Here is a 25,005-nt window from a genome sequence, read left to right as displayed (position 1 = left end):
AAAAGGGCTGCTAAATGTCCATCAGTTGGTGAAAATGAAGCTCTGGTATTTTATGATTGTTTATTTTGTTAACCAGGAGAAACATAATCTTGTTACTTCAGCTTTAGGTATTTTGTTGAAACATCTTTCTTTGATGTGCCATTGCCTCAGTTACCATTGTTATTTGTATAAAGGAAACAAATTTGTTAGGAGCTCAAAATTATTTATCGTCAGTTAAAAATCTAATGAATGAGTTATAAAGTCAATATTGTGCCCTTGCCAGGCGACCAGAGCCATTATTTTTAAGTCTATGTGGCAGTGGCATGAAAACTGCTTTAAATTCAGGAAAACAGTGAGCACCATTGATTTTAATGTGGGGTGGAGTTATGATAAATATCTTTCAACAATTCTCAGCGAGGCTAATAGGGGAGTGGCGCAAAAGTTCCAGACAAAGAGAGATTAGGCTGGATAGCTCTTGGTCGGCCAGTGCGGACACGATGGGCCGAAATGGCCTCCTTCTTTGCTGTAAATTTCTATGATTCTATGAAATGAGTGGAATAATTAATAGACACGTGACTTACTCCACAATTTCCTCGTTCTTTTGTGCCTTTCAAGTTTCCTTATTCGACTGCTGTGCCATTGCAATGGTGCAAATCCCCAGTAAAATCTGGACAGACGTCTCCTTTAACTCAGTGTCTATTTCTGTTTTCCTATACCTCTGAAGCACCACAGTGCACTGTTAAAGGCGCTATATAAATGCAAGCTATTATAAAATACAATCAGATGCCTTGATATGAGTGCTAAGCTACAAGATGAATGAGCTTTGAAGGCTGTTTAGCCTTTACTTTTCCCTGACTATAGGACTCAGCCAACTGCTGAAGAAATTAGCCAGAGTAGGGGCTGCTTTAGGCCCTCAGGAGGTTTGGATTCTTACAGTAACTTGATTTATTCCCTTGATCTAAAATACTAGTAAACTGAGTATATTAAAAATAGAAGAAGCGAGTGCTCAGAAAGAAGGGAGACTTGATGGTGTGTGAGAGAAGGAAAGAAATAATTGAGGGTTTAAAAATCCAAATGGAAAGATTTTCTTAGTTTGAACTGACGAACACTGCTGCTGGTGAACTGAGTTATGCAGATATACGAGTCAGCAGATGGAAATATTGCAGGCACAAGATCACAAGATGTAAAAACAGAAATATTAAACTTTTATCTCGGTAATGCATGTAAATTCTGGTTCAGAAGTTGGATCTTTGTGGATGGTTTTATGTCCATACAAATGTGACATATGCAATAGAATGCAATTTATATACCCTTTTGAAACTAAATTACCAAATATACAAGCGAGCCAAAGGTCTCAAAATAAATAGCCCCATTCATTGTATGAAGTCTAGACATCTCGTACTGGTTCCCAGATCATAAACAATGAAATCCATGTGCATTTCAAAAAGGTCCTCACGTCAGTGAAGCGATTCCAAAATAATTCTCTAGAGCACAGCAGATGAGGTTCCTCTGGCAAAAAAGGTAACATTTTTGTCTTGTATTTTGTACTGGAAGATTTTGGTAACATTCTTTTCAGCCTTTACAGGTGAAGGGGAACGCCAGGTTATCGTCAGCTACATGCAAGAGAGAGATTTAAAAAATTACATTTTTAGAACCATCTATACTGACTCCAAAGGGAATTGGGTTTGACACCACAAGAAGCACATGCTTACATTCATAGATTTCTGGCAGTAACCAAGGGTCCATTTACACTGCACATTAGCATTGGTGAAAATCAATTTACACTCTACTAATTCTAAACTTGCATCATCAACCCAGAGTCAGGGTCTGTACTGACTCCGAAGGGAAGTCACCCATCAATTGGGGTTGACACCACATGTAGTACAAATCCAGTGTCACGCTTTGTTTACAAACTGCTCAAGAGATATTTATGGATATAGGTGCAGCAGATAATCCGGAGTTCCAGAATCCGGAATGTTCCGGAATCCAGGACGATCGGTGGCAGGGTCATCCAGAATCCATAAAATGTTACGGAATCTAGACCAGATGACCCTGCCGACCTCGGGCCTCGCCTCACTGCCGCTGCCCTTACCTCAGGGCCTCCTCCGGCCCACCCGAACACCACCTCGACGGGGCCCGCAACCTGCTCGGTGGTGCCCCACCCAACGCTAACCTCTCCTTAGTGGGGCCCCGCCCGACGACAACCTCCTTGGCGGGGCTGGACGGCCCAAACAGCTTCTTGGCTGGAATTCCCCCCCCCCCCCCCCCTTCTGATGTTCTGAAATCCAGAAATACCTGAACCTGGGCTCGGGTGTTACCGGATTCGTGATGTCAGAAAGCAAAATCGAAAGTCTGGAAAAGCCCGGAATCCGGAAGGGTCTCGGTCCCGAATGTTAGGCGCTGCACCTGTATCCTAGATACTTCTCAATAAGCTGTAACTATTTGTAACACCAAAGTTCATAGAATCACAGAATAGTTACAGTATGGAAGACCATTCAGCCTGTCGAGCCCGTGCCAGCTTTCTGCAAGAGCACCTCAGCTAGTTTCACTCCCCTGCCCTTTCCCTGTAGCCCTGCAAATTTTTCTCTTTCAGGTACTTATCCAACCCCCTTTTGGAAGCAGTGATTGAGTCTGCCGCCATGCTTCTCCTTCTTATGCAGTCCCTTTCAGTCGAAGATGACTTGTTTCCACACTAAAAATGAGTTCTCATGTGGCTGATGAGTCCTATGCGGGACCTACAGGTGGGGCAGACGGAGGTTGATGGAACAGGTGGGTGGGGTGCTTGGGTTGCCGTGCGCTCCTTCCGCTGTTTACGCTTGGCTTCAGCTTGCTCTCAGCGTAGAGACTCGAGGTGCACAGCACCTTCCCAGTTGCTTTTCCGCTAATTTGTGCGGTCTTGGGCCAGAAATTCTCAGGTGTCAGTGGGAATGTTGCACTTTTTCAAGGAGGCTTTGAGGGTGTCCTTGAAGCCTTTCCTCTGCCCACCTGGGGCTCGCTTGCCGTGTCAGAGCTCCGAGTAGAGTACTTGTTTTGGGAGTCTCATATCGGGCATGCGGAAGATGTGGCTCACCCAACGGAGTTGATCGAGGATGGTCAGTGCTTCGATGCTGGGGATGTTGGCCTGAGCGAGAACGCTGACATTGGTGTGCCTATCCTGCCAATGGCAGCGTTGGTGGTACTTCTCCAGTGCTTTGAGGTGCCTGCTGTACATAGTCCATGTCTCTGAGACATATAGGAGGGTGTGTATCACTACTGCTCTGTAGACCATGAGCTTGGTGCTGGGTTTGAGGTCCTGGAGGCGGGGTTGGACTTGGTCATCGACGTCTGCCTTATTGACAGTAGGCTCCCAAGGTATGGAATATGGTCCACGTTGTCCAAGGCCTCGTCATTTCAGGTATTGCATTCCAGATCCTAATCGCTCGCTGCATAAAAAAAAGTTTCTTATGTTGCCTTTGTTTTTTTTGCCAATCACCTTAAATCTGTCTCCTCTGGTTCTCGACCCTTCTGCCAATGGGAACAGTTGCTCTTTGTCTACTCTTCCAGACGCCTCATGATTTTGAATACCTCCACCAAATCTCCTCTCAATCTTCTCTGCTCTAAGGAGAACAACCCCAGCTTCTTCAGTCTATCCACGTAACTGAAGTCCCTCATGCCTGGAATCATTGTCATAAATCTTTTCTGCACCCTCTACGGCCTTCACATTCTTCCTAAAAGTGTGCTGCCCAATGTTTTATACAGGTTTGTCATGATTTCCACGCGTTTGTACTCTATACCTCTATTTATGAAGCCCAGGATTCCATAAGCTTTTTAACTGCTTTCTCAACATGCCCTGCCACCTTCAATGATTTGGGCACATATACCGTTAGGTCTCTGTTCATGCACCCCCTTCAGGATTGTACTCTTTAGTTTATATTTACTGTCCTCATTCTTTCTACCAAAATGTATCACTTCACACTTTTCTATGATAAATTTCACCTGCCACATTTGCCCATTCCACCACCTGTCTGTCCTCCTCACTGTTCACTATACTTTCAAGTTTTGTGTCATCTGCAAATTTTGAAATTGTGCCCTGTACACCCACATCCAAGTCACCAATATACATCAAGAAAAGCAGTGGTCCTAGTACCGACCCCTGGGGAACACCACTCTATACTTTCCTCCAGTCCAAAAAACAACCAACCATTCACCACTACTCTGTTTCCTATCACTTAGCTAATGTCATATCCATGCTGCCACTGTCCCTTTTACTCCATGGGCTTAAACTTTGCTGGCAAGCCTATTATGTGGCACTTCGTCAAACGTTTTTTGGTATCCACGTGCACCACGTCAACCGCATTGCCTTCATCAACCCTCTTTGTTACCTCATCAAAAAACTCGATCAGGTTGGTTAAACAGGATTTGTTTTTAACAAATCCATGCTGGCGTTCCTCAATTAATCCACACTTGTCCAAGTGACTGTTAATTTTGTCCCTGATTATTGTTTCTAAAAGCTTCCCCACCACCGAGGTTAAACTCACTGGCCGAAAGTTGCTGAGTTTATCTTTATACTTTTTTTTTGAACAAAGGGTGTAACAGTTGCAATTCTCCAGTCCTCTGGCACCATCCTCGTTTCTTAGGAGGATTGGAAGAATTAGGCCATTACCTCTACAATTTCTTCCTTCACTTCCCTCAGTATCCAAGGATGCATCCCATCTGGTCCTGGTGACTTATCTACTTTAAGTATAGCCAGCCTCTCTAGTACCTCATCTTTAATCAATTCTTATCCCATCCAGTATCTCCGCTACCTTTTCCTTTTTTATGTCTCTGGCAGCATCTTCTTCCTTGGTGAAGACAGATACAAAGTACTCATTTAGTATCTCTGCCATACCCGCTGCCTCCATGCGTAGATCTCCTTTTTGGTTCCTAATCGGCACTACGCAACCTCTTACTATTTATATACCTAGAGAAGACTTTTCGATTCCCTTTTATATTAGCTGCCATTCTATTCTCATATTTTCTTTTTTCACTTCTCCTCTGAACTTTCCATATGTAGCCTGATTCGCAGATGTATTGTCGACCTAAGATCTAAGTTCTGATTGGTCCCCATGGAGGACAAGGCCAAGCTTCTGAGGGAGACCAAGACACACCCAGCAGTTTGTCTGGAATGTGTAATTAGATCCTGCCTACCTGAGTAATCAAGATATTTGCAATGTGCAATATGTCCCACTGCCACTCCTGGCTTGGAACTCCAGCCCGCTCATTGCGCCATCGGCAATTAGAACCAAATTCGAATGCTCCCCAAAGCTACCTCTTACAACCTCATCACCTCGCTCCCTTTGATCCCATCTCTTCTTCACTCTCTCCCCCGCACCCCCATATCCGATCCTCTGACCTTCTCCACACAGAGCCAAGGAAAGCACGGCGGTGTAAGCCACAGCTGCTGCACCCTTTGGGAATTGCGCATGTGTGGCTGGACCGAATGCGCAACCGTAACCATATTAATAAGTTGAGAGCAGGGATTATCCCCAACCTTGCTCTCCTTTCTAAATGCTTACGGAGAGGTCTTCTGATTTCCAGATACACATTTCGCTGAACTCTCTTCCTGCAATGTAAATAAGGCTCTGCCTGGCTGGAATGCAAACTGCAGGTCTCAGCTGCAGTACAAGTGCTGGGTGACAGGGCTATAGATGCCAACAGCCAAACGGTACTTTTCCCAGATGGCCATTCATAATATGCGAGCTGGGACAGTGTTAGAATAGTTGCTGAGCACCTCGAGTCTAGAAGCCGAGAGCAAGCACAAATCAAGCGCAGACAGAAGATGCATGCGGCAAACTAGGCTCCCAACCTACTGTCTCCTTCAACCGCTGTCTGCCCCACCTGAGAGACGGTGGGGTGGGGCGGGGGAGAGCGAGAGACGGGGGGGGGGAAAGAGACTGTAATTCCCACATTGGACTGTACAGCCACCTGAGGATTCACTTTTAGAGAGAGAGAGAGAGAGAGAGAGAGGGGGGGGGGCATAGGGGAAGAAGTGGGGGGGCAGGGCAAGGGCGAGAGAAGGGGACAGGGCGAGGGCGAAAGGGGGCCGGGCGAGGGCGAGGGAAGGGGGCCGGGCGAGGGCGAGGGAAGGGGGCCGGGCGAGGGAGAGGGAAGGGGGCCGGGCGACGGAGAGGGAAGGGGGCCGGGCGACGGAGAGGGAAGGGGGCCGGGCGACCTGTGGAGGCCCCGACCTGTGAGAAACCATCAGCTGCAGGTCGGGGCCATAAAAGGAGCGGTGTGCAGCCCAGAGAGCGGCGTGGAGGCATACCACTGCAAGGTACAACGCGAGCTGGTGCAGGAGGGCAACGGCAGCGAAGAGTGACATCAGCAAGGTTCAGGTCGGTGATTGGAGAATGGGCAGATACAGCAGGAGCGACGAGTTCAGGGCGAAAGAGCTGAGAGAGACTGGAGGGATGTGATCAGGGCCTAGGGGAGGAGTGAGTTCGGGGCCCAGGGGCAGCACGGGCCAACCCACACTGCGATTATGTGTGCGCACTAGGTCCGTGCAGCAGAGCAGGTCTCCAGTTGTCTTGGGTAATCCTTGCCACTGGACTAAGACCTCGCTCTGTCAAGCCCATGTGGTGGCTGGTGTGCAACGGCCACCACACGTTTAAAAAATCCACACACAGGCATTTTCCACCTTTGAGGATTTAGTTCGGGATCTTCATTCGAAACACCTGACAACTCATCCTTTTTTTGGTGTGGAAGCAAGTGATCCTCGTTTCGAGGGATTGCCTATGATGATGATGATAATGATGAAGAGAATAGTTGACCATGGGGTGCACTGCGCACGCACTCCATCAGGGATTACTGGACGGTGATTGGGAGTCGGAATTACAATAGATTTTTTTGCCCTTTCCAGCTCATCGGTGGTGAGGGAAATGTGGCTCTCCGGTTGCTCTCCTGGCTGAGATCAGCTAACTCAGCACAGATCAGGGATCCTGGGGCATTCTGGCCTGTATGGCTTAAGGTCTCATTATGCAGTGCATTTAACCACCAAGTCTTCGGAAGGAGTCTGGCCGTATGAATCTGCATACAGTTTATGAAGTAGCTCGGTTTAATCATAAAATAATTAGCTGCAGGATGTTGCATTAGTGGTGTGTGTGTAAATCTGACTATAGCTTATAGATGCTCCTCAAAACAGGATTTAATCTTTACCAGAGCCGATCTTTTAAACATCATTACATATAGTCATACCTGACCATGGATATCCTTGCAGTACCCTGTGGCCAATCCTTCTACCTGTAATTTCAGGTGGCACTGGTGACTCAGTGATTTGACCACAAAGTTATTTTCTTCATCTTCCAAATCCTCCATGTCATGCACCAACACCACTAGGTTTCCCTGCAATACAAATGTTTTTCTCAAAAATATAGCATGAGTGACTGCATTATTTGAGGGTATAAAATACAACAACTTGCATTTATGTAGCACTAGTAAAACCTCCCAAGGCATTTCTCACAGACACATAATCAGTCAAGAATTGTCACCAAGCCAAAGAGGGAGACATTAGGACAGGTGACTTAATGCATGGTCAAAGATGTAGGTTTTAAGGAGCGTCTTAAAGGAGGAAAGGGATTTATAGAGCTTAGGGCCTAGACGGCTAGATACGCGGCCACCAATGGTGGGGCGACAGAAGTGGGGGATACAGAACAGGCCTAAGTTGGAGGAAGAGTTTAGGCAATGTTTCTTTTAAACTGCGCGGCTGCGCAGTGCTCCAGGAATCCCATGTAGTCGGCGTTTCAATGCATAAAAAATGCACATGCGCAGTATTTTGAATGGGCTGCATGGCACCAAAATAAAATTACAGGGAACATTGGTGGTAGGGCTGGAGGAGATTTTAGAGATAGAGGGGGAAAATGCTATGGAAGGATTCGAATTAGAGTATGAGAATTTCAAAAATTGAAGCTTTATGTGGACAAGGAGCCAATGTAGATCAGTGAGCACAGGGGTGATGGGTGAATGGGACTTGATGAGAGTTAGGATGCGGGATAAAAACATTTATTTTCAATATTCGCCTGCTGAAGGTACAGAATCGCACTGGGTTACAGACCCACAGGCTGTCAAGTTGACACTGTGTAAAATTAGACAGCGAGTGTGGCAGACTATTCAACTGTGGGGACACCACAACGGAGTCCAATCCTATCCTCTGGCAGTAACCACATACTCCCTTTCCAGCAGTGAACATTATATAGTGAACAGGAGCAGACCAGGGTGCTGATGTTAATTTTAATACACTATCTTCACCTCAGATTAGTTAACTCAAGGCAGAATGAGAATCGAACCAGAGACCTTCCTGGTTGTTATATTGTAGTACCAGAACATTGTACTAGTATGCCAGCCAGGGAGCATCAGTTACAAATTAGGAACAGGAATGGGCCATTCCACCTCTGAGGCTGCTCTGCCATGTCTGATGTAACAAAAATCGATCCATCTCAGGCGTGAAGGCTCCAATTAACCCAGCATCCAGAGTCTTTTTTGGGGGGGGCTGGGAGAGAAATATTTCCACTACCCTATGAGCAAAGAACTGCTACAAATGCAAAATACTAGAGATGCTGGGAATTGGAAATAAAAATAGAAAATGCTGGAAATACTCAGCAGGTCAGGCAGCATCTGTGGAGAGAGAAACAGAGTTAACATTTCAGTTGATGGCCTTTCATCAGAACTAAGAGTGACAAAAGGTCATCGACCTGAAACATTAACTCTGTTTCTCTCTCCACAGATGTTGCCTGATCTGCTGAATATTTCAAGCATTTTCTGTTTTTATTGAAAACACGGCTTCCTGATTTCACTCCTGAATGGCCTAGCTCTAATTTTAAGTTCACACAACAACTTGTATTTATATAGCGTCTTTAATATAGTGAAACGTCCCAAGGCGCTTCACAGAAGTATTATGAAATACAAAATTTGATACTGAGCCACATAAGGAGAAATCAGGGCAGGTGACCAAAAGCTTGGTCAAAGACATAGGTTTTAAGGAGCGTTTTGAAGGAAGAGGGGTAGAGAGGCAGAGAAGTTTAGGCAGGGAATTCAAGAGCTTAGGGCCCAGCCAACAGAAGGCATGGCCACCAATGAATGGTTGAGTGATTATAATCAGGGATGCATGAGAGGGCAGAATTAGACGAGCACAGACATCTCGGGGGGGGGGGGGGGGGGAAGGGCGGGGTTGTGGGGCTGAAGGAGATTACAGAGGGGCGAGGCCGTGGAGAGATTTGAAAACAAGGATGAGAATTTTGCTTAACCAGGAGCCAATGTAGGTCAGTGAGCACAGGGATGATGGGTGAGCGGGACTTGGTGAGAGTTAGGACATGGGCAGCCGAGTTTTGGATCACCTCTAGTTTACGTAGGATAGAATGTGGGAGACCAGCCAGGAGTACGTTGGAATAGTAAAGTCTAGAGATAACAAAGACATGGATGAAGGCTTCAGCAGCAGATGAGCTGAGGCAAGGGTGGAGACGGGCGATGTTGCAAAGGTGGAAATAAGCAGTCCCAGTTATGCTGCGGATGTGTGGTCGAAAGCTCATTTTAGGGTCAATATGACACCACGATTGCGAATAGTCTGGTTCTGCCTCAGAAAGAAGTTGCGGAGAGGGATGGAGTCAGTGGTGAGGGAACGGATTTTGTGGCAGGGGTAGAAAACCATGGCTTCGGTCTGCCCAATATTCAATCGGAGAACATTTCTGCTCATCCAGAACTGGATGTCAAACAAGCAGCCTGACAATTTAGAGATTGTGGAGGGATCGAGAGAAGTGGTCGTAAGGTCTGCAGCGGTTCAAGGCAAGGGCTCAAGACCACCTTCTTGAGGGCAATTGGGAATGGGCAATAAATGCTGGGCCTTGCCAGCTACGCCCAGATCCCACGAATCAATAAAAAAAATTAAAGATTATGGCCCCGAAATTGGTGGAAGCTAAGTTCCGCCTAAGTGCCGCCTAAAGGACCGCTGTGATCCTGATGGTACTTTGGGCAGAAGTTTCATGGAGAAATCTTGGCAAGACCGCCCGGCAGCAAAATTGGGACTTACGCCCCAATCTGGGTGGCAGCAGCGGGCGGTAGCTCACATTCTCAGCAATCCTCGGCAAAGTACCACCAAGGACTGAGTCGGGCCCCGGGAGGGGGGAACTGATTAAATTTTAAATTTTCAAAAAATAAAAACACGAGAAATCCTTCAGGGGACCCCATCCACCTGAATCCCTGCACAAAAAAAAAGTGTACGAACCTTTTTTTGCAGGTCTTCGTACTTACCGTTGTGGTTAGACCTGCCTCCATGCTGTAGCGGAGGACCGCCCAGACCAAACTGGCAGCTCGGCAGGCGGGAGGACTCTTATGCACATTGCTCGCCAGCGGACGTCAGCGGGCAGTCCCCAGCGGTCTTCTCTCCCTGCCCGCAGGAGGCCTCCACCAAACTCACTCGGAGGGGAGACCGCCCAGAAAACTCAGCGGCAGTGGCCGATAAGTCCACCAATTTCGGCCCCTTTGTTCTCGATTCACCATCAGAGGAAATACTTTCTCTGAATCTATCCTATTGAACTCTTTTAACATTTTAAACACCTCGATCAGGTCATGGTCATTCTTCTATACTCAAGGAATATAAGCAAAGTGTATGAAAACATCCCCATAATTTAACCCTCGAAGCTCCAGTATCATTTTGGTGAATCTGAGCTGCACCAGCTCCAAGGCCAATATATCCTTCCTGTGATCCGATGCCCAAAACTGAATGCAGTACTCCAGATGGGGTCTGACCAAGGCTCTATACAACAGAAGCAAGACTTATCCCCTTTGTATTCCAGTCCCCTTTATACAAATATAATTGAAACAATATACAAAATGTTTAACTGTACCAAATGATTTTTTTAAGAATTCTTGCAGTTTGAAGCACTTACTTAGTTTACTTAGGAGATCAGATTGGTCTATTTGCTCAATATAGCATTGTTCTTTGTTCCATTATGGATTTTTTCCATGATGGATCCACCATGATCTTTTGTATATTCAATGCAGACATGCAAGATACTCTTATCTGCCACAAGATAATAAAGTCAAAATATTTCTTCTTCTTCAATCTAATTGGATTTTTAAAAGCAGATTTTCAAACTTTGTGCAAAACAACCCTGCAAATACTGACATGTTCTATAGTTTTCAGGCAGGAGTAAACCATTGGTCCATCTAACTAACCCTCCAATTTACAAGATTATCCAAATGTATTTCTAGGTCCAATATTCTTGAATGTTAATTGCAGAAAGCGGCCTGTCTAGTTCTTTTTGAACAACTACGTTTCTCGTTCCACCACCCTTACTGGTAGTCTATTCCTTATGCTTATCACTGGTTACTGAAATGATTTGGCTTAAATTTTCCTTGCTCCCTTTGCCATCCTTTAAATGTAAAACCGTGAAATTCAAGAAGGCAGTGACAATGATGAGGAAACATTTTCAGGGCTATATGGACAGAGCAGGGGAGTGGGACTAATTGGATAGCCCTTTCAAAGATCCGATACAGGCAGATGATTTATGAAAGGATTCATGCTCGACAAATCTTCTAGAATTTTTTGAGGATGTAACTAGTAGAGTGGACAAGGTGTATTTGGACTTTCAAAAGGTTTTTGACAAGGTCCCGCACAAGAGATTGGTGTGCAAAATTAAAGCACATGGTATTGGGGGTAATGTATTAACGTGGAGAGAGAACTGGTTGGCAGACAGGAAGCAAAGAGTGGGAATAAACGGGTCCTTTTCAGAATGGCAGGCAGTGACTAGTGGGGTACCGCAAGGTTCAGTGCTGGGACCCCAGCTATTTACAATATACATTAATGATTTAGACGAAGGAATTGAATGTAATATCTGCAAGTTTGCAGATGACATTAAGCTGGGTGGCAGTGTGAGCTGTGAGGAGGATGCTAAGAGGCTGCAGGGTGACTTGGACAGGTTAGGTGAGTGGGCAAATGCATGGCAGATGCAGTATAATGTAGATAAATGTGAAGTTATCCACTTTAGTGGAAAAAACCGGAAGGCAGAATATCTGAATGGTGACAGATTAGTAAATGGGGAGGTGCAACGAAACCTGGGTGTCATGATACATCAGTCATTGAAAGGTGGCAAGCACATACAGCTGGCGGTGAAGGCGGCAAAGGGCATGTTGGCCTTCATAGCGAGAGGATTTGAGTACAGGAGCAGGAAGGTCTTACTGCAGTTGTACAGGGCCTTGGTGAGGCCACACCTTGAATGTTGTGTACAGTTTTGGTCTCCTAATCTGAGGAAGGACATTCTTGCTATTGAGGGAGTGCAGCAAAGGTTCACCAGACTGATTCCCGGGATGGCAGGACTGACATACGAAGAAAGACTGGATCGACTAGGCTTATATTCACTGGAATTTAGAAGAATGATCTCATAGAAACATATAAAATTCTGACGGGATTGGACAGGTTAGATGCAGGATGAATGTTCCCGATGTTGGGGAAGTCCAGAACCAAGGGTCACAGTCTAGGGATAAGCCATTTAGAACCGAGATGAGGAGAAACTTCTTCACTCAGAGAATTGTGAACCTGTGGAATTCTCTACCACAGAAAGTTGTTGAGGCCAGTTCGTTAGATATATTCAAAAGGGGTTAGATGTGGCCTTTAAGGCTAAAGGGATCAAGGGGTACGGAGTGAAACCAGGAATAGGGTACTGAAGTTGCATGATCAGCCATGATCATATTGAATGGTGGTGCAGGCTTGAAGGGCCGAATGGCCTACTCTTGCACCTATTTTCTATGTTTCTATGCTGTATGATTCTCCACCCTATTTCTCAGTCAGACAATCCATCTCATTCTAACTTCTGAAAGACTGTCAGCTACTCAAAGTAAATCTATGCTGTTCTCTAAATGTTTACTAGCATACAGCAACATAAACATTATGCAAGCAAACCATCAAATATAGAAAAATCTGATGGGGTCCACATGGATCCCACTTTGAAAACATGCTAAGTATTGTTACGGTTTTCTGGGAATTGGCAGCATTGCTTTTGACACCAATGTTAAAAATCAGGAAGGTTAAGACAGTACAAAGAGTTCTTGAGACTCAGATCCCAAGAACAAATATATTCAATAAAGCCAGTGCAGTGGCAGAAGCAGCATTTCTTGCTTAACCAATTCATTAAATTTCAAGAATCCAATGGGAATTCTGAAAGAAGGAAGCCCTGTCTAAAAATTAGAAGAAGATTTGTGCAGGACAGATCAAGAAAAAACAGAATTAGTTCCGTAACAAAAACATTATGAAAGAGAGATGCAATCTTGATCAGAAACTGGTCTTATTAAATCCAGTAAACAGATGACCTTAACTAGGGTATCGTCAATTCCCTTGAAAAGAGAAGGCTGAGGGGGTGACCTAATGGACGTCTTTAAAATTATGAAAGTTTGATAGAGCAGACAAGCTTGGGAGGAGGGGGGGAGCTTGGGGTGGGGGGGGGAAAGAGAGCTGCGGGGTGGAGGGGCCCCCCCGAGAGCTGCGCCAGGGGGGAGGGAGGGAGGAAGGGAGGGGGAGAGAGAGAGAGAGAGAGAGAGAGAGAGAGAGAGAGAGAGAGCGCTGTTTTGGGTGGGGCGGCGGGGAGGAGAGACACACAGGTGGGGGGGGTAAATCGGAGAGAGAGGGAGCTCAGATGGTGCGTGCATGCTCGGTGCGTGTGTTACAAGGGGCATCGTTGGGGTGGCTGAAATCCAGAAGTCACGACATTGTCACTATTTATTTCATACCCAATAAACCTGTTAACAATCCGCACACAATTCCCCATCTGTGGTGGTGGGGGGGAGGGGGGCGGGGGGTTGTAACGTCTTGCGCTGGGGTAAGGGACTTCGGCTGGTACTTGGCTGTGGGAGGCAGCACATGTGCTGGGGTAACGGACTTCAATTGGGGGGCGGGGGGAGATACACTTACACTGGGGTAGTGGACTTCGGCTGTGGGAGGCAGCACTTGAGCTGGGGTAATGGACTTCGGCTGGAACTTGGTGGCTTTTGGGGAGATCTATTCTCTGTGGCTTCTGAAGTCAAAATGGATCGAATTAAAAATTGGAAAGTCACTCAGAACTTGGACTGGGCAGTTCCAGTTACACATTCCAGAGGAACTTCAGGGTGTGGCTTATCTTCCAAGGTGACCAATCGGCAATCGGTCATGTGATAATGTCGAGCAAATCAGAGAAACGGCTGCATTTCAGTTAGTACAAATAGACGCAGCCATAAACATATGATGGAAAAGGAAATAGAAGGTTATGCTGAGAGTTAGATGAGGAATGATGGGAGGATGCTCGAGTAGAGCATAAACACGACCTGTTTCTGTACTGTATATTCTATGTCATTGGCTTTGGTAATGGACTAGCAACCCAGAGGCCTTTTTAAGTTAAAATCCCATGAAAAATGGTTATCGTACCAGTTACCACTCTCTATACAAACAGAGAACAAAATAATTCTTATTCAGTGTAACATGTTGCATGACATACAGCTTATCTGACAGAAACTTGAACCAGATAAGTCCGGAGTCAGGTTGCTTTCACTATTAGACCCTCGCTGCATTTCAACCCTGATAGGATCAAGGCTAGATAGGATTCACAGCACACACAACAACCTCGAGGACAAGATAAAGTAAACAAAGTTATTTTAATTGAAGAGCAATTTAGAACATCATCCCATTAATCCCTTTTGCTGATCAGCAACACTAAAGTAAAGATCGCAGCTTCTCACAGCACTTTACCTGGGCCCTCCTGTGGAGATTGGAAGCTCAGTTTATAGAGAAGAAAATCAAATTAAATGGACAAACATGTTGCAGCACCAAGCCTAAGAAATACAGACTGCTTATGGAGATTGTGGGGGGAAAAAAACTTACTTTAAGCTTTGAGCATACTGTAGCTCTGCAGTAATGCATGAAATTCAGAATGCTTACAGCACTCACTCCTAGGCTGAGCAGGACACTGAGATCATCTACAATCAGTACTGAAAATTTCCAAGTAGTTTCGCTGGTCTCCAATAGCGATATACGAACAAATTCATAGAGACACTGAAGACTTGCATTGGAAGAGCTGGAAGATAAAATATTCACTGATGAGATGCTACCGTCGCAAGCTGAAACGTTGAAACCCCTACTCAGTCTTGACTTCATCCTGCAATCAAGAGATTTTTAATACCCAAACTTGGCATCATCTAACCACTATTTTGGTGGGAAGGTGAAAGAAAGGATTTTCCATTGAACCCTAAAATTCACGTACGGATGTCAGAGGCTACGATGCTTTCCATGATCCAATACACCATGTTAACACTCACTATTTAGGCTCACATGAAGAATGGCCACGTGCATGTAGTATAGGAAGCAGCTGGTGCCGTGCAATATACACCATTCAAGGCGTCAATGCGTTTAAGGTAGTAAGAATAGGAGGGGATGTCTCTATGAGCGATTTAACGTATAAAGGGCATACTATTTTTCTGTAACAAGCAAGGGAAGTAAAAGCGATGGGGATGAGTTTAAAATTACACGTAAACATGCAGGAGTCGACCATATTTAACTAGCTGCCATGACACCTGGTCTTGGGAGTGGCAAAGGGAGGAAGGACTGGTAAAAGTAAGTCATGTGACCTCAGAGAACCTAGTTTAAAAACTGACCATGACCTGCCACTCAACTCTTATTATCTTGCAGATCACAAAGATGTAGGTTTTAAAAAAAATAAATGTTACCAGATATGCTTTAACAGGCATTGGAGATTTAAAATACATAGTTGGGGAAAAATGTTATACACCCTTACCATAAACTCCAACTTGTCCAAAATGCAGGTGCCCATATACTACAAAGCCTCACTCACCCATTATCCTCTTCCTCAGTGACCTACACTGGCTTCCCATCACCTAAGAATTCAATTTAAAATCCTCAGCTTCAAAGTTATCCATGGCCTCATTCCTCACTTCCTCTGCAGTCCAAATCCCCTTCCTTCAAGGCTTGCACCCCTTCAAATCTGAGAGTCATAAAACTTTGGTCTCCTGTGCAACCCCATTCTCTAACTACTGTTGGTAGGAGATCCTTAAGCCACCTCAGCCCTACTTTCTGGAACTCATTCTATAAACATCTCTGCCACTCCATTTTTCTATCCTCTTTAAGAAAAAAAAAATTCTCCCATCTTTTTCACCAAGCCTTCAATCACTTCTCCAAACTACTCGCTCCCAAAGCTTGGCATCTGTTTCTCTGCTAATTCAATGGAGAGCAGCTTGTAGAATTTTGTACGTTAATGGTACCATATAAATGAAAGTTGTCATTTGGGCATACTTAACTTTAAACACCATTTCTCATCATTGGTAACCCTCACTGTAATGAGCAAAACAAATTTCATAGTTGCCCCTTAACACTGTTTTAATTGGCATTATTAGAAAGCTGGTTGTAGATTTACAGCTGCGATTCTGTACAGTGAACTCCCAATCTCTGCCTCATGGACAGTGACAACTGGACCTAGATAATTCCTCAGCAACATAGTCAAGATGCTTTGTTATCGTGAAAACCATGCATTTTCCACAAACAGCAATGAGGCAAATAATCAGTTATGGTGATGTAGGTTGAGTAATGAGTACTGGCCAGCACACCAGGAGAAATCCCCTGCTCTTCTTCAAAGTGACGTCAAATCTTTTACATTCACCTTAACAGGTAGACTCACTCAGTGGAATTCAAAACACCTCCAACAGTGTAACACTTTCTCAGTACTGTGCTCAAGTATCAGCCTAGATTATGTGCTCAAGTTCCTAGAGTGGGGCTTGAACCTGTGACCCTCTGACTCAAAGGCAAGAGTGCCATTAGTGAGACAAGTAAAATAAAAATGTGTAGGAGCACTATTCAGTGCCTGTGTGCACACCCATCAAGCAGTTGAGGGGAGAGTAAATTATTTGCATGTCTACCCGAGAAACTGGGGGACAGTCTGTGGCGTAGAAAGATGAAGGTCTGTGTCAGCTTTGCTTTCGCCCGAGTCAAAAAGTTGTGGATTCAAGCTTTACTCCAGGAACTTGAGCACATAATCTAGTCTGGCACTTCAGTGCAGTACTGAGGGAAAGCTACATTGTCGGAAGTGCGGTCCTTTGGATGAGACGTTAAATTGAGGCCCAGTCTGCCCTCTTGCATGTGCGTAAAAGATCCCACGGCATTATTCAAAGGAATGGTGGATTTCACACACCCTTCCCCATTCCTTAACTATTGGCCCCAGTGTCCTGGCCAAAATTTATCCTTTAATCAACATCACAAACAGATTATCTGGTATCACATTACTGTTTGTGGGACCTTGCTGTGCGCAAATTAGCTTCCACTTTTCCTACATTAGAACAGTGATCATACTTCAGAAGTACTTAATTGGTTGTAAAGCACTTTAGGACTTCGAGGTTGTGAAAGGTGCTTTTGAAAGTTATTTCTTCATTCTATGAAAAAAACAGTAAAACAGATTATGAAAAATAAAGCCACAAATTACTGCCCTTCAGACATTCCTTGCACCATCATGGTGCAGTAGATACATTTTAACCAGTGTGACAGCCTCCAGCTCCTCACATCTGCAGCCCTTCTCTTTTCAAGGGCATCCACTATGTAATCAGCAGGTCACGGCTGTGACACAGATTTTAACATTGACCGCTGCTCTCCAGAGCTGCGTTTCAATTGCCAGATAATAGTATTCAAACAACTGCTGAAATCAAGGCCAATAATGCTGTCAGATAAAAGAACAGGCATTCCATTTCAAGTTTACCTACAATAGAGCTGTGAACAAGGGAGGAGGGTGGTGTGGGGAAGGAAGGGGAAGTGAAACCATATACAGGGACTGGCTTCACCGTTCCTGCAATTCTCACCAATCCTTCAGGTACCTAGGGTATGGGTTCAGATACCATACAACCTTGGGCAGCTCATGCAAGTGGTCAATATACACGTGAGCCTTGAGAATGAGTGCCAGCAGGAGAGGTCTCCACAGCAGAGCTCAATCCTATCTTCACCTGTCATCCATAGAGCAGTTGAGCTGGAAGGATGGTCCACTAGATCAGGAATGGTAGTCTTCCACAATCCCATCCTCCTATTCCCGAACTGAGATTCTCATTGAGCATAGCTTTTACTGGTCTCCTTTATCACCACAGCAACATAGCCTTTTCTTGCCAATTCAGGTGTTTTTCAAGCACCCCAATAGGATGAAGCAAAGACATTTACACTAAATGATCAGAGATCATTACCTGCACGTTTAAGTGGGAATGACGTGGCTGCCTGCCCTCTGATCCTAGCAAGCCACTCAGCTGTATCAAACCTAGAATGGGCAATAAATGCCAGCCTTGCCAATGATGTCCACATCCTGAGAATGAATAATTAATTGATCTCTGGAGTATAATTTTTATTAATGGAATTTGAAGCGAGTGATCAAATGGGCTTATTTCAATATCTACACAAGACCATGAGAAAAGACCATACTAGTTCATTGAAGTACCCCTCTTTACTACCCTCACCCTGCATAATAGATTCCAACTGCAGTCTGAATATTCTTTAAAATATTTTTGTTTCTACTACTCACTGGCCAAACTGTCACCCTGTGAGTGAGTAAGTTCTTCCTATTTGAATTTACTTGTCACAAATTTAGATGTCCTCTGGTTACAGTACCGTAGTGGCCATGTTATTGGAATAGTAATCCACAGGCTCGAACTAATAATGCAGATTGAGAGTTTAAATTCCATCCTGACAGTTTGAAAATTTGAAATTAGTAAAAGAAAAAAAGTACTTGAGAGCTGATATTTACCAGCAGTTACAACTGCTGTCTAATCTCAACAATTCTCAGGTTACTAGAATTACTTATTTTCTTTCGGAAAACAGTAGTCTTACTAAGAGAGGCCAGACTGGCAGATAGACATCACAGACTATGTGGATGCTTCAGGCAGACACTTGCGTGTGTGTGCATGTGTTTATTTTTTAAATTAATTCTCAGAATGCAGGCATTACTATCAAGACCAGCATTCATTGCCAATCCCTAATTGCTCTCGAGAAGGTGATGTGGTTCTGATGCAACTAAAAGGCTTGCTGGGCCCACTTCAGAGGGCAGTTAAAAGTCAATCAAGTTGACGAGGTTGGAATCACATATAAGCCAGGCCGGTAGACAGCAGATTTCTTTCCCTAAAGAAAACAATTGATCAAATCTAACGAGGGTCGCTGCTTGAAAGAAAAATAAATTTCAAACTAACTTTTTTCTTTCACGTGCTCATGGACCTGTTGTGGATTTCCTGTTCTTGTGTCAGAGAAAGAAAAATTACAACTAGAACTCAAGTCTCTTCAACTCCCCTAAATAGAATCACCATTTACAACATTGCACAATACAATTTAGAACACTACTCGTGTCCCTGATGGGAATCTGAAGGTACAGTACCTTAGAAATTGAAGAGGAGATGGTGATTGTGGTGTAATGTCCTGTCTGTCACCAAGCACAAGGTCAAGAGAAGAACGGAGTCCTTCCAGAAACACCAGCTGTCCCTTTTCTCTGGCTGCAGACAGATTAACTCCCTGTAACACAAGGCATGATTATATTACAGAAGATCCGAGAAAGACGACTGTGATGGTTTGGGCACATTTCAGGAAATAGAAACAGCGAGTGTAGCTTTCATGACCCTGCGTTCAGAGCTACATGGAACAAGAAGCCGAGGGAGACTAAGGAAGTGCTGGATAGACAATGTCAAGAGTGACTTATCACAGAAAGGGATACAGATGACTGAAGCAGCCAGACTAGTTCAGAACCAACAACAGTGGAGTGCATTTGTTCGGCCCCATCGTCGCAGCTGAGCTGATGGATGGGAACTTAGCAGTAGAGTACCACAGTACATAATATTGGAAATGTAAAGAACCAGAAAAGACCTGGCCACAAAGTTTTTAAAAAGCACACACTTCTACCCAAACAGCAACACCAAAAACATCTTGAACATATCGCCACACAGTCTAACAAGCTTATCCATCTTCCGTACTTACCAGCTTTTGGGCAACAAGGCTGTAATGATTAAAGGACTGGACCAGGCCAAGAAAGCAAACTTTGCAACCTGCTGCAAAACACAAACAAACATTAGGCTCAGTACTTCTGAAAAAGCTACATACCTAAGCCAGGTTTCCACTTTGTATTTCTGCCTCCAGCACTCTCTCAAGCAGTGTTGACTCTGCCCCAAATAGTCCTCAGCTTCAGACTGGGTTCCAATAATTCTACTGAAAGCCAGTTATAAACTGAAAAAACACATCCCGAAGGAAATTCCACAGTGCACCAAAATCAGAATTCCAATTAGCCACACCTAATATATACAAGCTGTATGAAATACCAGTACATTCTTATGTTTTTATTCAGAGGGAACTGACAGAAATAGAGAGGAATATAAGGTACTTTTAAAACAAATTGAGACTGAAAAATTGGGACTGGCCCTGTTCCTTCCTATGTCCAGGATACACTCCTGTAACATTGTCAAATAAATATTAGGAGATCCGATAGAGGGCTTTAAAACTATGAAAGGATTTGACAGGGTTAATGTGGAGAAATTTGTGGTTGAGTCTAGAACAAGGAGTTACTAATAGATCAAATAAAAAATTTAGAAGAATTTCTTCACATGTGGAGTGGTTGAAGCAGTTAGCATTGATTCATTTCTGGGCAGGCTTGATGTATACATGAGAAAGGAAAAAAGGGATGGGGAGGGTAGAGGAAACATGTAATGAGAGTGTGAGGCGGCTCGTGAGGAGTATGATCACTGGCATAGAACAAACAGCCTGTTTCTGCTATAGATTCTATGCGATGCTCACTTGTCAAATGGGGCTCAGACTGCAAGAACTTGTCGTAAGGACTGCAAACAGTAGCAAACTTTCCAGTCGGTTTCATTGGGTAGGGATCATGTGTGAAAACATTGGCTCTTTTGAATGCCCTACCTCATTTGTGGACGCCAAGGCCACGAGCAATTGTAGCAGCTGCCTAGCCTGAAATCAGCTACCTCAGTACAGATCATAGCTAGCACCTTCCTGGAGAAAGTATGTAAGGGTTACGCATGAAGGAACGACTCACTCACTCAATCAAGTCCATCCTTCCATGGTCAACATATTCCACAGCAATGGACTTTGCCCCCCTCACCTAATCTACTGAGCAAAAGGTTCTGCTTAGATGCTCCCTGCAACCCAAAATAAATCGAACAAAGCCCGACGATATCTAGAATCATCTCCATTACACAAGATTGGCCAGCTGCTTCACGTGGACAGTCACCATGCTATGTGCAGTATATTTGATCTTCACCGCGTGATAACTACAAGAGAAATGCAGGGAACAGCACCAACCGTTGTATATGGCCTTCTTTGATCTCACAAAGGCCTTTGACACTGTCAACCATGAGGAACTATGGCACGTCCTCCTCTGTTTCGGCTGCCCCCAAACGTTTGTCACCATACTCCGCCTGCTCCACGACCGCATGCAAGCCGTGATCCTGACCAACGGATCCACCACAGACCCAATCCACGTCCGGACCGGGGTCAAGCAGGGCTGCATCATCGCACCAACGCTCTTCTCGAGCTTCCTTGCTGCAATGCTCCATCTCACTCTCAACAAGCTCACCGCTGAAGTGGAACTAAACTATAGGACCAATGGGAACCTGGTCAATCTTCGTTGCCTCCAGGCTAGATCCAAGGTCGGCCCATCCTCTGTCATCGAACTACAGTACGCAGACGACGCCTGCATCTGCACACATTCAGAGGCCGAATTCAAAGCCATCGTCAACATCTTCACCGATGTGTACGAAAAGCATGGACCTTACACTAAACAGCCATAAGACAAAGGTCCTCCACCAACCTGACCCCGCCGCACAGTACTGCCCCCCGGTCATCAAAATCCACAGCGCGCCCTTGGACAACGTGGACCATTTTCCATACTTCGGGAGCCTACTATCAAGCAAGAGCTGACATCAATGACGAGGTCCAACACCGCCTCAAGTGTGCCAGTGCAGCCTTCGGTCGCCTGAGGAAGAGTGTGTTTGAAGACCAGGACCTCAAATCTGGCACCAAGCTTATGGTCTACAGGGCAGTAGTGATACCCTCCTATATGGCTCAAAGACAGTAGACACCTTAAAGCGCTGGAGGAGTACCATCAGCGCTGCCTCCGCAAGATCCTGCAAATCCACTGGGAGGATAAACGCACCGTCAGTGTTCTCACTCAGGCCAACATCCCCAGCATCGAAGTACTGATCACACTCGACCAGCTCCGTTGGGCGGGCAACATCGTCTGCATGCTCGACACAAGAGTCCCAAAGCAAGCACTCTACTCGGAACTCCGACAGAGCAAGCGAGCTCCAGGTGGGCAGAGGAAACGTTTCAAGGACACCCTCAACACCTCCTTGATAAAGTGCAACATCCCCACTGGCACCTGGGAATCCTTGGTCCAAGACTGCCCTAAGTGGAGGAAGAGCATCCAGGAGGGCGTTGAGCAACTCGAGTCTCTTCGCCGAGAGCATGCAGAAATCAAGCGCAGACAACGGAAGAAGCGTGCGGCAAACCAGACTCCCCACCTACCCTTTCCTTCGAACACTGCCTGTCCCACCTGTGACAAAGACTGAAATTCCCGTATTGGACTGTACAATCACCTGAGAACTCACTTTGAGAGTGGAAGCAAATCATTGTTGATGTTGATGATGTTGATGTTGATGTTGATGTTGATGTTGATGTTGATGATGATGATTATTATTATTATTTCCCACTTCCGCATTTTATACCAAGTACAGACAACGGTAGCCAAATCATTAATGATTCCAGAACAGAATTCTTGGCTAAAAGAAGAAGAAATGTACAGAACCCTATGGTAGATAGGTTGGGTCACTTACCAAGTAACCATAGGGAGGCAGCTGTGCTTTAAATGAAATCACTTTCATGGCTCTGCACACCAACGTATTATAATAATGAACATGGGAGTACAATTTCCCTTCAAGGATAAATAAGGTTCTTATCTGTCCAGAAGATCACTATCCATGTTATCTGAGGACCTTGTACTGTCTGTGTATCAGTGTTCCAATATTTGCTTATTCATAGCACCAGGGTTTTTACTGCAACCTTGGGAAAACATCCAAAGCAAAGGAACAGCATCATAGGAAGGGATTCCTTCGCTTTGACCCCTCCGCATCACTGATCACCTCACTGCAATATCGTTCCTTTGCTTTAGCCCACTCACCACCATTGATACCCTTGCTGTGGTATAGTTTCTTTGCTGCCTCCCCACCATTAGCACCCTCACGATATGGTTCCTTTGCTTCAGACCCTTCACCTTTACGACAGCATTTTCCTTTGCTTTGACTGTCATCCTAGCGTCAACTCCTCACTGTGCTACAGCTCAACATTGGGGAAATTCAGGCCATTGCACCAGTGACAGTGTTAGCTCCTCTAATTCAATTCACTTTGTAGCTTGAAGAAGGGTTAATTTACTCAGCAGATTGTGTGGATTCTAATGGGAAGCTGGTAGTGTAAATACTAACATAATCCAAATTGGTTGATCCAAGATAGTTTAGCAAGCCAAATGTAGGCATCATTCACTCCTAGGCATAAACTGTGTGGTGAACTCCAGATGGTTCCTTGATGAGGAGTCAAAGTGAAGGGATAAATGGTTCATTCTCGGGTTGGCAATCAGTAACCAGTGGGATGCCGCAGGAAAAAGAGTGGGAGAGCGATAGTGATAGGGGAGTCGATTGTAAGGGGAATAGATAGGCGTTTCTGCGGCCGCAACCGAGACTCCAGGATGGTATGTTGCCTCCCTGGTGCAAGGGTCAAGGATGTCTCGGAGCGGGTGCAGAACATTCTGAAAAGGGAGGGTGAACAGTTAGTTGTCGTGGTGCACATTGGTACCAACGATATAGGTAAGAAAAGGGATGAGGTCCTACGAGACGAATTTAAGGAGCTAGGAGCTAAATTAAAACGTAGGACCTCAAAAGTAGTAATCTCAGGATTGCTACCAGTGCCATGTGCTAGTCAGAGTAGGAATCGCAGGATAGCTCAGATGAATACGTGGCTTGAGCAGTGGTGCAGCAGGGAGGGATTCAAATTCCTGGGGCATTGGAATCGGTTCTGGAGGAGGTGGGACCATAACAAACCGGACGGTCTGCACCTGGGCAGGACCGGAACCTATGTCCGAGGGGGCGTGTTTGCTAGTGCTGTTGGGGAGGAGTTAAACTAATATGGCAGGATGATAGGAACCAATGCAGGGAGACAGAGGAAAACAAAAAGGAGACAAAAGCAAAAGACAGAAAGGAGATGAGTAAAAGTGGAGGGCAGAGAAACCCAAGGCAAAAAACAAAAAGGGCCACTGAATATAAAGGGGCTGCAGGAAAGTTCAAAACTAAAAATCATGGTTTAAAAACTAGTATTAAAACACTCTACCTAAACGCACGCAGCATTCGAAATAAAGTAAATGAGTTGGCGGCACAAATCATTACAAATGGGTATGATTTGGTGGCCATTACAGAAACGTGGTTGCAGGGTGGCCAAGACTGGGAATTAAACATACAGGGGTATCTGACGATTCAGAAAGATAGACAAGAAGGGAAAGGAGGTGGGGTAGCTCTGTTAATATATCAGGGCAGTTGTGAGAGATGATATTGGCTCGAATGAACAAAATGTTGAATCATTGTGGGTGGAGATTCAAGATAGTAAGGGGAAAAAGTCACTGGTGGGTGTAGTTTATAGGCCCCCAAATAATAACTTCACGGTGGGGCGGGCAATAATCAAAGGAATAATGGAGGCATGTGAAAAAGGAATGCCAGTAATCATGGGGGATTTTAACCTACATATCGATTGGTCAAATCAAATCGCACGGGGTTGCCTGGAGGAGGAATTCATAGAATGCATATGGGATTGTTTCTTAGAACAGTATGTTACAGAACCTACAAGGAAGCAAGCTATCTTAGATCTGGTCCTGTGTAATGAGGCAGGAATAATAAACGATCTCCTAGTAAAAGATCCTCTCGGAATGAGTGATCACAGTATGGTTGAATTTGTAATACAGATTGAGGGTGAGGAAGTAGTGTCTC

General features: G+C 45.0%; 1 protein-coding gene across 4 annotated transcripts in view; it reads right to left on the bottom strand.

The window, feature by feature from the left end:
* Positions 1–397: 397 nt before the first annotated feature.
* The window catches only part of elp6 (elongator acetyltransferase complex subunit 6), a 51,597-nt gene continuing 26,989 nt past the window's right edge, over positions 398–25,005 (bottom strand). Inside the window, exons 3-7 of one of the 4 annotated variants that reach the window (XM_070894989.1) lie at positions 19,949–20,016; positions 19,356–19,489; positions 14,834–15,026; positions 7,192–7,338; positions 398–1,592 (exon numbers count right to left, since the gene is read on the bottom strand). In XM_070894989.1, the coding sequence (XP_070751090.1) occupies positions 1,464–1,592; positions 7,192–7,338; positions 14,834–15,026; positions 19,356–19,489; positions 19,949–20,016 (671 nt within the window). In that variant the 3' untranslated portion in view covers positions 398–1,463. Of the gene's footprint in view, positions 1,593–2,305; positions 3,402–7,191; positions 7,339–14,833; positions 15,027–19,355; positions 19,490–19,948; positions 20,020–25,005 lie in introns of those variants that run through there. The other 3 variants (XM_070894980.1, XM_070894994.1, XM_070894998.1) reach the window with 3 other exon arrangements.

Source organism: Pristiophorus japonicus, chromosome 1, assembly GCF_044704955.1.
Source record: "Pristiophorus japonicus isolate sPriJap1 chromosome 1, sPriJap1.hap1, whole genome shotgun sequence".
NCBI lineage: Eukaryota > Metazoa > Chordata > Chondrichthyes > Pristiophoridae > Pristiophorus > Pristiophorus japonicus.
Note: the sequence above shows the minus strand (reverse complement) of the source record. Positions and strands in the feature narration are given on the sequence as shown.